At 41.2% G+C, this 16745-nt stretch overlaps 3 protein-coding genes across 3 annotated transcripts; 1 reads left to right on the top strand and 2 right to left on the bottom strand.

Moving 5' to 3' along the window:
* The first annotated feature begins 5101 nt into the window (after window positions 1-5101).
* LOC129774301 (protein Aatf) lies at window positions 5102-7210 on the top strand. Its single transcript, XM_055778020.1, has 2 exons — window positions 5102-6610; window positions 6672-7210. Exons 1-2 carry the CDS (start codon window positions 5208-5210, stop codon window positions 6796-6798), a joined length of 1530 nt encoding a protein of 509 aa, XP_055633995.1. The 5' UTR covers window positions 5102-5207; the 3' UTR covers window positions 6799-7210.
* A 5300-nt stretch (window positions 7211-12510) lies between these two features.
* LOC129778601 (uncharacterized) lies at window positions 12511-14479 on the bottom strand. The gene is made up of 5 exons (XM_055785607.1): window positions 13758-14479; window positions 13594-13696; window positions 13255-13535; window positions 13002-13194; window positions 12511-12938 (listed from the first exon to the last, which is right to left on the bottom strand). The coding sequence occupies exons 1-5, from the start codon at window positions 14372-14374 to the stop codon at window positions 12561-12563; spliced, it is 1572 nt and encodes a 523-aa protein (XP_055641582.1). The 5' UTR covers window positions 14375-14479; the 3' UTR covers window positions 12511-12560.
* A 705-nt stretch (window positions 14480-15184) lies between these two features.
* Window positions 15185-16255, bottom strand: LOC129761882 (mediator of RNA polymerase II transcription subunit 7). The gene is made up of 2 exons (XM_055759712.1): window positions 15778-16255; window positions 15185-15717 (listed from the first exon to the last, which is right to left on the bottom strand). The coding sequence occupies exons 1-2, from the start codon at window positions 16105-16107 to the stop codon at window positions 15388-15390; spliced, it is 660 nt and encodes a 219-aa protein (XP_055615687.1). The 5' UTR covers window positions 16108-16255; the 3' UTR covers window positions 15185-15387.
* Window positions 16256-16745: the final 490 nt, after the last annotated feature.

Raw genomic sequence — 16745 nt, 5'->3', positions numbered from 1 at the left:
CCTGCAGCTTTTGCTTTTGTATTATTGGAATCGTAATCCAATTCGGATTCTGATTTTGAAGAGTATATTCGAGTAGACGGCATTAAGCTACGTGTGCTTTCATTGGGAGGCAAAAATAATGATGGATATTCTGGTGGAATAAACCTGCTTTCAAAATCTAAATTATGAATGAAAATTTTATCGTATCGAATATTTATTTTTGTGATGAATAAAAGGGTTTTTTTGAGATCGCAGAAACATATTGAACGAACACTGTGTCTAATGATGATTTTATATTATAATAGTAATTATTTGTGGAACAAACAGGAAATGCATCGACAAATGGTTAAATGAGTGTCAGAATTACATGTGTTAGGTAATCAAACAATATGAAGTATAAATTTTCATTCAAACTTTTATATTTTTACACTGCACTTGGCCCTTCTGATCTGATAGAGAACGTCGACACTGTACATTTGTCGTAGTAAATAGAAACGAATCAAACTATATAACGCACACCAACAAACCACCGCATTCGTGAAACTGAAAACGTTTTTTTATTACAGAGTCAGTTTGGCTAGAGCAAGGCGCCTTTGTATATACCAGGTGAAACAATCATATGAAATGCACTTTCAGCCATATTGGAATTGCTGTTGGTATTGTTTACAAACAGCATCCGAACGCTGCCGGCGGCTCTCTACAAACTGCTACGATGCTTATTCGAACGATGCCTACTATGTTCGACTTTCGAGAATTTATGTGAAAAAGAAGAGATGATTTTGTAGAATTTCATTCTCATCCAATTCATCCATTACTCTCGCATGTGAAAATGCAAAATGGCGTATCCTAGCAATAACAAAACAAACAACCCCCGCTCCACAAACCGTAATCCCCTTCTTATTGAAGTGAAGATGTTACTTCACCTGTTCTACATTGATATAAGCACCTTGGGCTAGAGGAGTCAGCTGAATGACAGATAGCTTGTTTTCTTCCTATTCTATTTTCGCTTTTAACGTAGGATTACGTCTTTCGGGAACATTGGGGTACAAATTGAAAATCGAAAATCGAGCACATCGTGAAAATTGTCGGATTACAAAAGCTTATTGCACAGTCATTTCTTGATGGATTGATGAAATTTTTGCGTCAATCGATTTTGGCACTCCATAACAATTATTTATATTGATGAAAATAATATATGTCATGAAACTAACTATCGAACAATTGAAAAATATCTACCCCTATCCTAACGGCAATACCCATTTCTAATTGGTCGAAATTGTCGACATATGCTGCGGGTCCCTAACTGAGACATCAAAACCAAGCAGCCTGAGGGAAATCGACACTGCGAATACAGGAAAGTAGAGGGAACGTTTGTTCCTACCGAAATGTGTTCCCTAACAGAGACATGAAAACCAAGCTGCCTGGAGGAAATCGACATTGCAAATGTATGAAAGTCGGGGGCATTTTTATATTGCCAGTAAGGTGAGTGATACGATTAATTCTAGCAAATAAAATCTAAATTTGGAACTTTAATGTTAGTTGCTTCGTGAAATTTCATTTCAATGACCGATCGTGTATTGTGAAAAATTTAGCACAATTGTAAGTGTGAAATTGTATATGGGAGCAGTTGTGTTAAAAATGACTTGATATAGGAAACGATTTATTTCAATTTTCATAAATAAAAACTAAGATGTGTTCCTGTTCGAGAATGGATCGTTTGGTTTTAGCTGTCTGTTTTGTTGAGTTCATTTTTACCCAAGGAAAGTTTATACGGCGAGAAAAATTGTAAAAGTGAAGAAATATTAGAAAAAGGTATTGCTTTACATATAGTATTAGGTGTTGTTAGTCCAATTAAAATCCGCATTGGGAAAGTAAAAATTATAAAAGAAAATTATCTTTTCCATTTCAAATATGTTTTCTCTATATTAAAGTAACATGTTTTTACTGATACGAAAAAATGATAATTGTGTTCGGTATTGGTAATTATATAAGATATTAAGATATACATTGGTGAGTTTTTTTTTTATTTCGCCCATACATAACACGGGATGCATCTCATCTAGGATCGCAGAGGGTGGTTTTCATCATATCTAGTTCCACTTCGGTATCGTTTATCTGATACACACCATCCAACGACTGTTTGCCATCCGTCAGTCATCATCACTCGGTAAACACTGATGGAGTGAACAAACAATACCCAACCACCAAACAAAACGGCCCTGTTTAGGAGGACACCAAATCATTATCAAAAAGTTTAACGATGTAATTCATATTCAAGATCAACAGAAAGCCTGACGGAATCCCGGTCCCGGAAACTGGTTCGGTTCAGTTTCCGTTCAACGAAAGGAGATGCATAGACATATTAGTGGTTTATATTTAAAGTATGGTTATGTTTTTGAGAGCATTTTATTTGTAGTTTTGCTGAAATCATACTGATATTTAGTAAGTTCATTGTTTCAGGGTCGCTCTAGACACCAAACTATCAACATGCTAATGTTGAGGATGTGAGTTAATTTGGAAGTTTTATTGCTCCGCTGTTTCGATAATGGGTTGCACATTTAATTTTTCTACATTGGATTTTATTTATTTGTTTACTATGACTCTACATCCCATTGAGATTAGATCTGATTCACTACTCTTCTCCAATAAACCCGATCCATGGCTGCAGTTCTCCTACTTCCGGCTGCACCGATTCTCGTCAAGTCCTGCTCCACCTGGTCCAACCACATCGCTCGCTGGGCTCCTCTCCTTCTTGTTCCTACCGGGTTCGATGCGAACACCATCTTTGCAGTGCTGCTGCACGGCAATCTTGCAACATGCCCTGCCCATCGCACTCGTCCAGCCTTGGCGACTTTCTGGATGCTGAGTTCGCCATAGAGTTGCGCCAGTTCGTGGTTCATTCTTCTTCTCCACACTCCGTCTTCCTGTACACCACCGTATATTGTTCTGAGCAGTCGGCGTTCGGAAACACCAAGCGCTTGTGAGTCCTCTTCAAGCATCGTCCATGCTTCGTGCCCATAGAGAACAACCGGTCGAATTAGGGATGGTACACTTCGTACGGGGTCGGAGTTTGTTGGACCTCAAAGATTTGCGGAGCTCGTAGTTGGCATGAATTCCATTGACTATATATTGACTATGACTATGAGCCTAGGTAGACAAATTCCTTTATCATCTAGAGCTCGTCGCCGTCGCTACTACCGAGAATTACTCTGTTGCGATCAGTCCCTTCTGCTAGCATGTATTTAGTCTTATGGCGGGTTTACACTAGGGAGATCTATAGCTATAGATGGATTTATTCACCTGAAAATAGGTGTAAACGGGTGAGAATGAATATGATACACTTATTCGAGGTATATATATAACTTGAATAAATTCAGCATATGTAAACGCTTGTGAATTTCTCACTGGTGAGAAATCACTAAAGTTGGATGCAGTTCTACTTCAGGTGAATAAATTCACCGCAAATATGAATATATTCATTATAGAAGTTCACGTTAGTGTAAACGATTGATGCGATTTCTATAAATCTCATCATATTTCTTCACATGGATATATCCCTAGTCTAAACCCACCCTTAGACGCATTGATCCCAAGCTCAATCAGCCTGGCTTCGTATTTCAGTCGGGTATACAAGTCGGCTACCGTCTCATGTGCCCTTCCGATTATGTCCACGTCGTCGGCGAAGCAGATAAACTGACTAGACTTGTTGAAAATCGTGCCCGCTCTCCACATAACACCTTCCAGTGCCACGTTGTAGAGCAGGCAGGTCTACATTAGAACAACACTATAAATAAATATGAATAAGAAGCTAATCAATGAACAACGTAGGAGCAGGAGCAAAAATTCTCAGCCCAACATATAATTTTACCGGTTCACGGTTGATTTATTGTTGCAAGATCGGTGGATCGATTTTTGCAATGTGGGCAATGATTGGATACTTTCCCATGCAATGCGAATATGCAGCGTATATGGAAAACATGAAATAAGTGCCAATCCCCAAATAAACAAAATCAACATTGATTTCTCACAGGTGTATTTTGAGAAAAGTGTTTTTTTGTGTCAAGTGATTTTCAAAAATCTCTCAAATCCACCGAAAATGGATGAGCAATAGAATCTAGATATATTCAATTTCAACCCCCAATATGTTCTCAAAGACGAAGTCCTGCGTTAAAAGATGACGGGCCTGATCACGAACGTCACTGTGAAAACGGTGAAAATGAAATGAATTGGAAGCAATTTGTATGCGTTTCATTCAGTTTCAGTTGATAATCTATATAAATAAAAAAAATGAGTTGGTGTCCGTTCGTCACGATTAACTTGAGATCGGAACAACGGATTTGAACAGTCATTATCAGGTTTGATGCGTCTTAATCTGCATCAGGTTTATGTGCCAAAAATGAAATTGTATACCACGGATATAGATAATACGTTATAATTACGTTAAAAAATAATTTGAAAATGAAAATGGGGGAAACTGTGGGCGGGAAGAAGTTCGCCGGGTCAGCCTGTGTTAACATAAAACAAGAAGAGCCGTCTCGCGCACTTTTGACATATAACAAGAGTAGTGCTATTCGGAACATCGAAGCTGAGTGAGTTTGACAGCCAGTTTATATGAAGCAAATATAAACAAAACGCAAACGAAGTACCTTCTATGTCGTGAATCGCGCTCCCGCGGCCTCAAACGGTTAACACGTTGACTGTCACGTTAGTCACCATTTGCTGACACCGCAGTTTAGGCTGCGTCAGTCACCGGTGATTGACAGTATGACATATGATAATAAAAGTAACTAATGTAAGCTTATAAGCATTTCCTTTTCGAATAAAGATAACTTCCACTAAGATAAGAAGCGATGGTCCTAATACGGTTAAAAAATTCCATAGAGTCGCTTAAAAACCGTGGCACTCAACGTGTTAAGTAAACTATTCTCTCCCACAAATCCTGCCGACGTCGACGTTAACGTTAATGATGTATGCGGATGCGTTCCTTCACGCTCACGTAACGATGTATGTGAATCACACTTTGCCTGCCCACATATTGCACGTCCCGATTATTTCGTTTCACCTAAATTCTGAGTCATCTATAACAAGTGTGTAGTTTGTCAACTACAATCCATCTGTCAACCACAATCCAAAACAAACATGTGCACATATCAACAACACCACGTTTAGCTCGATGCGTTTGTTGCAAGCATGTTGTAGGTAGAAGAATCGCACCAAAACGCTCGGAAATGAAAACGAAAAAGTTTAACATAAAAAGGAGGAGTGCCCCTGAAACGTTGTCGGATAAAATTCACGCCCAGTTCCAACCAAAACCTTCCAGGGACGTTGCTGACGATTCGGGCGACGAGGAAACCCGGCCGAAATTTAGCGAGTTTGAGGAAAATGATGCCGAGTTGGAACGAGCTGCCGGCAGCGGTTTGAGTGAAATTCGGAAAAGAAATATTGAATACTTGGATGCGGTCGATAGGAAGTATCAGGGACAGATTTCCTCCCGCAGGGAGGTTTTTGAGAGCGAAGAGGACGAGAAAGGTTCGGATGATGCTAGTTCGGAAGCTGAAGAAAGTTCTGAGGACGACGGTTATCAGCCGGGTGCTTTTGTGAAGTTGAAGCAGTATCATAATTCTGAGGAAGCGGAAGCGGACGATCGCGAGTTCGATGAAGGTACTGATTCTGAAACATATGACGACGACGCGGAGGAGAGCGATGACGACGAAGATGAAGAGAATGATGAGCAGGATGAGGATGACGTTAATGATATTTCTCTGGGAGATTTGTTGGGAAAAAGTTCAAGCGACTCTCAGAAATTTTTACAGGACGAAAATCAACAGGAATCAGTTCAGAAAGGAATTTGTGTTCAAAATCAGCTAAAAATATGGGAACGTCTTCTAGAGATGCGCATTAAGATGCAACCATGCCTGGTAACGGCCAACGCTCTTCCTCGCGAAGACAAATTCCACAGTTTCTCCAACGAGGAAACATTCAGAGAAGCCACTCAACGGACGGTTGACACCGTTGAATCCACTCTCCAAAGCCTACTTCAGCTGCAAGAAACATTGGCGGGCAGCTTTCCGGAAACGAAAGATTTGTTGAAAGTCGGATCCAAAAGGAAAGGCAAAGGCGCTGTCTCGAATGGCAAGAGCAGTAAAAATGTCCGTTTGAATGATTTTGAGCTGAGGATAGGAGAAAATTTTGCCAACTTCAAACCTTATCGGAATGATGTCCTCCAAAGGTGGGACGATCGAGCTAAAGCGTCCAGCAATGTCAAAAATGTACACCAGTCACTCAGTGTGATCAAGAAGATAGAAAACGGTATGCTGGCGAAAGACGAATTGATCCGGAAAACTCAACTATACCGAGGCGGTTATGAACTGTTCGCAAAACCTGCGCCGGAAAAGGTAGATCACACAAAAGAGGCAACCGATTGCGGCGAAGAACCGGAACCGGTATACGATGAGGAAATTTACGATGATTCAGATTTCTATCACGCACTGCTGAGAGAACTGATTGAGTATAAATCCAACGTGACGGAGAATCCGCAGGAAATCAATGCCAAGCTGGCCGAACTGCAGAAATTGCGAAGCAAGATGAAGAAACAGGTCGATACGAGGGCGTCCAAGGGTAGAAAAATAAGGTACGATTGTTATTACTTCACGAAAAAAGAATGAATGCTAACTAATCATATTTTTTTTTAGATATGTGGTTCACAAGAAGCTGGTTAATTTCACTGCTCCGGATGACAAGCACGAGTGGACGGAAGAAGCGAAGAATGAGCTGTTTGCTTCGTTGTTCGGAGGCACAAACGCGGGTACGGAAGGGTAGAAGTCGTTCGATCTGTGAGGACACGAACTGGCAGGATGAAGAAAGGCGAACGAATTAGTCTAAGGGTGGGTTTAGACTAGTGATATATTCATGTGAATAAATATGATGAGATTTATAGAAATCGCATCAACCGTTTACACTAGCGTGAACTTTTATAATGAATATATTCATATTTTCGATGAATTTATTCACCGGAAGTAGAACTGCATCCAACTTTAGTGATTTCTCACCAGTGAGAAATTCATAAGCGTTTACATATGCTGAATTTATTCAAGTTATATATACCTCGAATAAGTGTATCACATTTATTCTCACCCGTTTACACCTATTTTCACGTGAATAAATCCATCTATAGCTATAGATCTCCCTAATGTAAACCCGCCATAATAAATATAAACAACCCTATTCTGTATTCCGACCGATTTCCATTTCGTTCGAAACCATTATTTCGTTCGAGTTATAATTTCACATTCCCTATTTCGAACGTTTTACCCATTTAATGTTTGAAGAGAAACAGATTGAACAAAATGCAAAAACAACTCGAACGGAATAGACCTCCCTTAGCCCCCACAATTCTTTGGGCGAATTTCGGTACTTTCAAATTTCGTAACCGTGGGTCTCCTCCAGATTCTGGTTCGTTGGAATAGCGACATCGATGTTGCTGACTTTGCGGTCGCTCTTGTCATACATCATAATATCAGGGTGGTTGTGGTGGATCGATATGTCGGTGAGAACAGTGCGATCCCAGTACAGCTTGAAACGGTCATTTTCCAGGACAGGTGCAGGCAGGTACCGGTAGTTTGGTACGTTGTCTTCCAGTAGAGCACATTGGAGCGCTAGTTGTCGATAACAATACGGGCCACATTGTTATGACGCTCGGTGTAGGCTGCGTTGGCCAAATCGGGACAGCTTCCCATAATGTGCTCTATGTTTTCACCTGGTTGATGACACATCCGGCAAATGTCATCAACGTCTTGATGCAAGACGTACCGCCTGCAGTTTCTCGTCGGCGTTATCCTGTCCTGGATGGCTATCATGTCGGCTTCGACTACTGAAGAGAGTTCACCACGCGTTAGCCACAGATTAGATGCGGCCTTGTCGACGTCCAGTTGATGGGGGTGGGCACCATGCACTGCCTTCTGCTTCCAAGCTGCATTCTTCTCCTCCGTCTTGATGTCGGAGCTGTCGGAATCTAATATATTTATAGGATTCACCACGAACCATGTCTTTTATCAACTCGCCGTCATAGACCTCGTAGCCTCCGGATTCGGTAAGCTGCCCTTTAAGCAGATGGACACAGCGTCGAGGCCGAACATGTCGAGATCGAACTCCATGCAGATGTTCCTGCTTATGTCTTCCCCATCACTAAGGTGCAGGGACGTGCTCCACTGCCTCATAGTATGCTGCAGGAACCTAACGACGACGGGATCAATTTTATAGAGCCCCAATACCCGGACGAGAAACGCAGAAGCTTTGGCGGTAATGATGTTGCTAATTATTTTGTACAGACTCGATAGGCACGTTATCGGTCTGTACTTTGATGGGTTCGGTGTATTGCTGTCTTTCGGGAGGAGGAAGGTAACGCCACGGGTGGCGTATTCAGGAAGGTTGTGTGGGTCACGTAGCACCTTGTTGAAGCACTCAGCTATCTTTGGATGTGCGACAGTCAGCTTCTTGTGCCAGAAGTTCTGAACACCATCGGGGCCCGGTGCTGCCCAGTTCCTCAGGTATCTCGATGATAGCTGGCATCTCTCCAATTTCACTACAACTCTCCTCCTCCCGTCTCAACTACATTTGCCCTTCGCGATGTTGTACTGGAATCTCCCAAATACCAGCCCAGAAGTTCGTCACGTCGCTAATATCTGGCAAACCTTCGCGGTAGTCGGGCTTCTCGTCGCTAATGTGGTCGTAGAACGCTTTTTCGTTAGCTCTGAACATCCGATTTTGTTCCTGGCGCTTTGCAGAGTCAGAGTAACGTTACGGCCGTTGTGTTAGGACGCTTAATTGCTCTTTTGTACGCCTTCAGTTTTCCAATTGCGGCGCGCTTGTTTAGGATCCGTTGCTCCAATCTCCTTCGCCATAGAGGCTCACGCCTTTCACGGAGATGTTGGAGCAGTCCGCCTCTTGGTCTTATACGTTATCCTAAACTTTTAGCGGTCGCCACAGCAACACAGTGAACATTCAGTTGCAGCTCCTCCATGTTCTCAGCATCAACCAAGTGCTCGCGAATGAATTGCTCAGCCGTACTGAACTTCGTCTCGACACATCGCTTACTCTGTTTGTTCTGGAGCTTAGTTCCCTCTGCACCTAAATTAATCATTAATTTTGAACAGTCCGAAACAGCAAAAAATCAGGTATTGCCACGTCACACAAGTATTTGACTGACAACAAGCCAATCTGATTATAAAATATTCTGCAACTGATGATTCTTATTGGAAATTTTCCTAATTTTACAATTACACTGATGGACATAAATATTCGGCATATGCATGAATCTACCACGAATGTTTTTTTACTTTTACTTATATGTTATTCAAGTGAAACAATATAGTCTTATTATAAATTTACGTTATTGGGAAATCAAAACAATGAAAACAATTGCTTATTTTACAAAAATCATAACTTTATCTTCAAATTCAGCTGGACAAAAGTATTCGGCACTTAGAACATTTCTCCAAAAAAACATTTCTGAACAAATTATCTAGACATTTAATATCTTGTGTTTAATCCTTTCTGTGCAATGACCTCTTTCAATCGATATGTCATTGAGTGTACCAGCTTCTCGCATACTTTAGGCTCGATCTTATACCATTCTTCACGAAAAATATCTTTCAGCTGCTTTTGTGATGTTACATGATGTTCACGTACACGTCGATCTAAAACATCCCACAAATGCTCTATGGGATTCATATCCGGTGATTGGGGTTGCGTTTTGTGCTGATAGGGTGTATTATATAGCAGCCAGAGGCATACCGCTTCCGCAGTATGTTTAGGGTCGTTGTCTTGTTAGAAGTAGAAATTGCTCTCTATACCCAACTTTTCAGCACCTTTCTTCATATTTTCTTTCAAAATATTTGAATATTGCTCCTTTTTCATGATATACCAATCAATACCAATTCCCCGTAAACGGATGCTGCCATCAGCCCCAGACCATGACTGATGCACTTCCTTTTTCACGGTAGCTTGAACATTTTTCTTCTGCAGCTCAGTATCCGGTTTTCGCCATACCAATACCCTTCCATCTGATTTGTGAACATTGAATTTGCCCTCATCGGAAAACAACACATTGTTCCAGAAACTAATCGAGTGATTTTGGTAATCTTTCGCAAAGTTCAACCTTTTAGCCTGATTAACCTTGCTAATAAGAGGCTTCTTACGACAAACACGGGCTTCATATTGGGCATTATTCAACACTCTGCGCACCGTTCTGGAAAGAACATCTTGCCCACTGAACTCCAGCAGCTCTCCTCGCACTTTTGACGAAGATGTTTTTAGTTCTTTCTCAATAATTTGTATTATTTTTCGCTTTTCTCTATCCGTTAACTTGCAAGGACTTCCCGTCCTAGGTTTTTTGTCGAAGTTATCGCTGTTCTTATAACGATTGATAATATCCTGTACCGTTGTTCTTGGCATACCAACACTCCTAGCTATTTCGGAAACTGTGTTATTCATTTTGAACAAATTCAAAACAATTTTCCTTTTCTCCATCGTAGTTTCCTTACATTTCCTGCCCATTTTGTTACCACGGAATAAAAATTATACGAACGCAGCCGATTTTTATTAAAAATATACAAAAGTGATTAAATGTGTCAGGTTCATTCATTAACAGTGTTTCCAGATCTTTAGGGATCGATAAATTAACATTTTTTTCAAGGTGACGAATACTTCTGTCCAATTAAAAATGTGGAACTCGGCCTTTTTCTTTCCTGTAATTTATTAAAGCAGGGTAAATCATTGAAAACTTCTACTGCCTAGATAGAGTACACTTCACAGAATCTACTGCACCTGCACAGTTGAGTTTATTTTTTGTGTATGTGATACAAATGCGATAAATTAATTCATGACGAATACTTATGTCCACCAGTGTACATCGTTTAATTTTGTGTGCTTTATTCATGAAAACGCAAAAAAATAATGTTTGTAGTGAGTCAAAATGTTATTACGTCACACTGGAATGGATCGTATACTTTTCGTGACGTGACAACAACTTCTGGAGACGGTTGATACTCCTCTCTTTGTGGACCGATTTCAACCAAATTTTGTGGGTTGTTGGCATTCATTGTTTGCTCAGAGAAACACAAGCATAAAAATGTTTGAACCTATGTAGTTTTTTAAACTCGCCTCTCTCAAAGATTGGTGCATATAAATTAAATTTGTTACAAAAAATTTATGGTATAACTAGTGATTATTCAAATAACGTTTCCAATTTTCTCCTAAAACTAGATTTGAAATTTGGTTCTCTGGTGCATAACCTCATGGAATGGGTCAGATGATAACGGTCGTTTCACCAATTCCGAAGCTGAAACTTCGAAACATTTACTGTGTCAATGCAGTACACTTATTCAGCGAAGACTGCGGATACTTGGAAAGGGCATTCTTATGCCTAACGAGATTGGGTTTTCTGAACCAAAAAAACTAAGGAACACCACGAAGGATGTTATACCTTTGGGGTGAGGAAGGGGGAGGGGGTTATGTACAAAGTCCTAGTGCGACTATCACTTATTCACTGAGTGATGGAACGAACTGAAACTACATAGCATACATAGCAAACTGGAGTGAACTACAATAGATCAAACTAATGGTCGCAATGGTACAATGCTCTTACAGAAGAATAAGAAGAAGATTAGCCGCGGCTCCGGCAATGTCTCGATGATATCAAAAAACTGATGGCGGCCTACCATAGTTTTTTTTTTTATCCAAAATATATATTTCATTAAGGCTCATATGGCGTCAGCCTAACGGGGCCGGGAGTTCAATATTTCGACAATGTTTGCTTACAACTATGTTAGTAATATGTAACCGATTACTCGCGGTTGGCTCGAGGTTAGTATTACAAGTGTTCTCATAATTGGTATGTTGCAGTCTTCGATGCTCTGTACGAGTGCCCGACACGGGATACTTCCTATTGGGATGCAGCTGACCATTTATCAGCAACGCCCCCCTAGTCTGACCCCATATCTAGCGTGATGCGTCTTTCACACCTTTCCATAGTTCTGGGAGGAATATATATCGAGGCAATGCAGAGGTCTTTGCCACTGATTTGTGTCTGGCAAGCGACAACTTCAATGCCTGTCATCGATGGGAGAGTTACTCTATAAAGAGTGACCTTTTTATATATCGGGGCAATGCAGAGGTCTTTGCCACTGATTTGTGCCTGGCAAGCGACAACTTCAATGCCTGTCATCGATGGGAGAATGACTCTATAAGGAGTGATCTTTTTTATACCCAATATTACGCCACCAAACGAGTTGAGTCGAGCCGTTTTCACATCACAGTCAGAATTGTGAATTAAAATTTAAATTGATCTAGTTTAGGAACGATGCATCTGCAATTCAGTTGTGTGACAGTGGTCAAATCATTGACCTCTTGTGCTGAATCAGGCATCGAGGGAAATGAACGCTACTAAAAAGGCACATTTTCTTTCAAGAACGTTTTCACTACCGGAAACAAACATAATACTATGCTGTTAAGAGAGTCATTAATATTCAAAGCGATCTATGACGGTTGAACGTAAGAATGAAATATTTATTTACTACCCGAACTCATTCGATTTTATTGCGTATATTGTGCCGATACACGTTTTCATCTGGCTGGATGAAGGCAACCATTTCTCCACGTACCAGACTAGCGAAAAATTGTCCAATGGAAATAGTATTTGTAGCTGGTCCCATCTTAACACCGTCCGTATCGGCTTGCTTCTGATGGCAGCTTCGATCACCCCAGAAACTACTTGCCTTTGGTGCAATGTAAATTATGGTGATATTCTCCTTTGCATACGACCCTATGTTGAAAATCTCCAAGCTGTCCAAATTGGTGTAAACTCCTCGTATCCAACGAATCATCCCAGCAAAGGGAAACTGTAGAATAGTTCTCCGGATCGTCATCAGAAGGTATGACACGCAGTAGATGCCAAAGCGCAGCTGAAAGAATGTGCCATTAGCATGTTTGAGTGATGCTCGATTGACTAATAAAAGTTGACTTACCGTGGCGAAAACAACGTAATACACTAAAATAGTCGGAAGCAGAAACAGAAGTACGGCAAAGGTTAAAGTGGCCAGAAACAGCTGACGATTCATGTACTCGTGTGATTCCACACGATCTCGCAGAACGTTTTTCTTTTTTCCCAGAACAATCCGACACAAAGCGCGGATACCACCGATTTCGATGCGATAAAGGCTGAAAGTGGAACCCCTTTGGAATGTTTGACGTGTTCATCGTGGACTGAATTCTACTCACACCGCCGCGTATATGTAGAAGCAGTGGGCATGCAAACTGATAAGTATGATGAGATCCGAAAGCATCGCCAGCTGGAATGATAGTCCTAACAGTCCCAATATTGATAGGGGGATGAACAGGAAATGTATCGCCGGCGAAACTATGATGAGGAAAGTCCACCAGAGATCCACGTGGTACAGAAAGCAGTTTAGGAAAAAATCGTTCAGTGGTGCATTCAGCTTCAGACCGATTGGGCTTCCGCGGAGAGTTTGTAGCAACTCTCGGAGATAGTGGACCACAATCTGTGAAAATGAATTGTTAGACTATGTTGTGAAAACGCCACGACAGCGATTAGAATACCTCAGCATTCCCCATGAAATGGACGCCAGGGTTGCCGAAGTAGAGAACCATTGAGAGCACTGCCACACCAAATCCTATATCAAAAATAAGGGCCCATTTTGCACTAAGATGATAGATCCTTCGATAATTCATCGATAATGCAATGCTACGATTTGAAAAATTACCTTTTATATCCTTTAGTCTCAATGCTCGCCGTCCATTCCGAGAAGTGATAGAACAAGGCAGTTTTCCTGAAAAGTACCCTCAATATCAACGCTAGAGGTCCCAAAACACACCTCATCGTCTTAATAAACCGGCTATGTGTCGAGTATTCCAGGAAATCTTGTATCGTCAAATTTTTCCGCGGCTTTGAAGACTTTATCAATCGTGCCAAATGCAGCAAGTCATTCCCATTCTCATCCATTGGCAGTACATTTTCGGCTAAGTTTCCAAACCCTTTCTCGTCGTATATAATCAACACCTTGTTGAGCGTCTCGATGGTGACTCCTTTTACCTTGGTGGTGACATGTTTAATTCTTCCCCGGTCGGAAATGGACAGTCGGAGGAAATTTTCTTCCAACAGCAGCGCGTCTCTATGTTGGGTAGTAGGATCCGTGGATTCCTGCAGCCGCCTGTAGTCTGACTCGCTGCAGATCTCACCTATCAGGTACGTTCCCGGCAACAATTTACTGTCCAACACCACGAATCGTATCTCGTCCCGCTGCACCTCGATTAAACCGAACAGCTGGCAGAAGGTGCAGTTCTCTACCAGCTTCGATGAGAGGTAGATTTTTACGTTCATTCCGGAATACGTAGAATTTCGGTCATTTGATGAATCCTACGATGGAGACTTCCGGAGCGAGCAAGCAAAACTTAGAGCAAAACAAGGGTCATGGGAAACAAATTCTTGTGAGAGGTGATGTTTCTGAAGGGTTTATTTGTTTCGTGAGCTACACGCCGTACACGCCTATTTAGAATCAAGGCGTTGTACTATAGGTGGACCGCAATGTCAAAATTGCTGTTCGACCATTGCTCGTAAAAAAACAAATTTGTTTACAAAACAAATCGTATCTTTTGGTGACAAATGCATTCGTTGCCAGCTCGCGCTTTACTATCGAATCATAACAGTGCAGAAGAATGTTTTTAGTATATCTTTTCGCTTCTAGCTGCGCAATCGATGCCTTTCTTTTCAAGCAAAATGTACTTCTGTTTGGCTCCCATCAGGGAGGCGGGGTGGCGGGAAAAAGAGTACTATCAGCTTATGGCGATGGCGACAAGAAATAGCGCTGATTGTGGCTCCACTTATTTTGCTCAGTGTGGAGGAGAATGCTGTGCATATACCGGGAAGGAGATTATCAGATCTGGAAACATGCAACATTGGGGGTTGTCCACATACCATGGTAACAGAAAAACCATGATTTTGAACACCCCGTCCCCCTCCCTGGACAAACTTAAACATTTGATATATCCCTCCCCCTGTTGTCTACGAGGACATTCTACCATTTCAGCCTGAAAAGTCCAAAATTAAATTTGTTTTCCGTAATTCTGATCACATCTAATGATATTATCAATAATAACCAAACATCAAGCTACTATTGCGTTTAATAATTCGTTTACTTTATATTAGTTTTATTCATGCGCCAATGTCGATTTGATTAGTGGAGAAACATTGTTTTAAGTTATTTGTACCCCAAAACAGGAAAAATGAAAAACAAGTTTTTAAACTGATGAAGGGATAGTCATACTTTCGACAGGTAATACATGAACCCGAACAGCATATGAATACATTGCTCGTAATATCGACAAATTTCGTCTTTACATATTATCCACCAGTTCGCACATCAATCGATCCAGTGGGTTGCAGCCTTCGCCTCGACCTTTACCCACATCATCATCGTCCCCTGTATCCATTTGCTCTACCGCACCGGTAAGCCGATCGGATTCCGTCAAATCCGGTAGCGAAGCAAACGCATTCTTCACCATCTCCCGTACCTTCTCCAAGTGGTTCTGAAATCGCTGTGCCGTTTCTATCCGTTGTCGCTTCTGAAGCTCCATCATAACCCGAAGTGTTTCCCTCGCTTGGTGGGGTCGGAACTCGTTCAGCAGGTGGTGAATGTGAACGAATAGCAAGCTTAGATCCTCTATCTGTTTTGAGCAGAGAGAATGTCTTCGTTTTCGATTGTGGGATAACTATCGAGCACTTACCTTTTCTGCCCTCCTCGGACTATCGGGATAGTGTACAAGCAGATCGATCAAATCGAGAAAATTCACCAACAGCGAATGGTTCAGCTTTTTCAATTCCTTTCGCCGATCAAAGTGTTGCGGATAAAGTCGCTTGAAGCCTTGTGCTTCCAGCGGTCTGATAATGTTATCGTCATTGCTGAACGGGTTACCGAACATTGTGTACCCATCCTGAATCGGTGGAGGTGGTTTCGGAGCCCGATTCTTCCGAATGTTCTCATCGGTGAAAAGGTTGATGTACTGGGCCGGTGGCAGTGGGAGCGAACTCACCTGAATTGCATCCGCGTTAGACATTCTCTGGGCGCTGTTCGACCTGGTTGTAAGCTTACAATTTTGGATAGTCTCTGGGGGAAATAAAGTAAAATAATTTCCCGAAATCAAAAGAACGAAGGCATTTCGTTCTTATCTCTTCGGCTATATATGCGAACAATTTTGACGTTTTGACGTTTCACGTTTTTTGTTTTGTTGTCTACCTACAGTGGGTGCAACCGGTGGACGCTGAGCAACGTCAGTTACTCAGTTACCCAGGTATGCTATTGGACTAATTTAAATTACTGGAAAGGTAAGAAATTGTCTAAATTTATATTGAGTTCGCAATATTCTTGTAATTTAGTGCAAAGTGGAGAAGTTTTATTTTCCAAAAAAGTTAAATATTCAATATGAAATATAAAATATTATACAAAAATATTGTGAATATGATCTGATTGTTCAGCATGTCAGTGGGTATAACATGTTTGTTCATCAGTGATGCCAGATGTGACGACATTCTTTTCTATTGTAATTCTATAGAACTTTTCGAAATTTGTGAGTGAGTGGTAAGCTCTTGATCTTTTGTTTGGTCATGGTTCTCACATTATCTGTCCTCTGGTATACAAGACCTTACAGATGGAGAGTTGAAAGGTTTCTGTATTGATAAAACAAAAATATTTTTT

This window comes from Toxorhynchites rutilus, chromosome 1 (genome assembly GCF_029784135.1).
Source record: "Toxorhynchites rutilus septentrionalis strain SRP chromosome 1, ASM2978413v1, whole genome shotgun sequence".
Classification (NCBI taxonomy): domain Eukaryota; kingdom Metazoa; phylum Arthropoda; class Insecta; order Diptera; family Culicidae; genus Toxorhynchites; species Toxorhynchites rutilus.
This window is presented reverse-complemented; position numbering and strand designations above follow the sequence as displayed.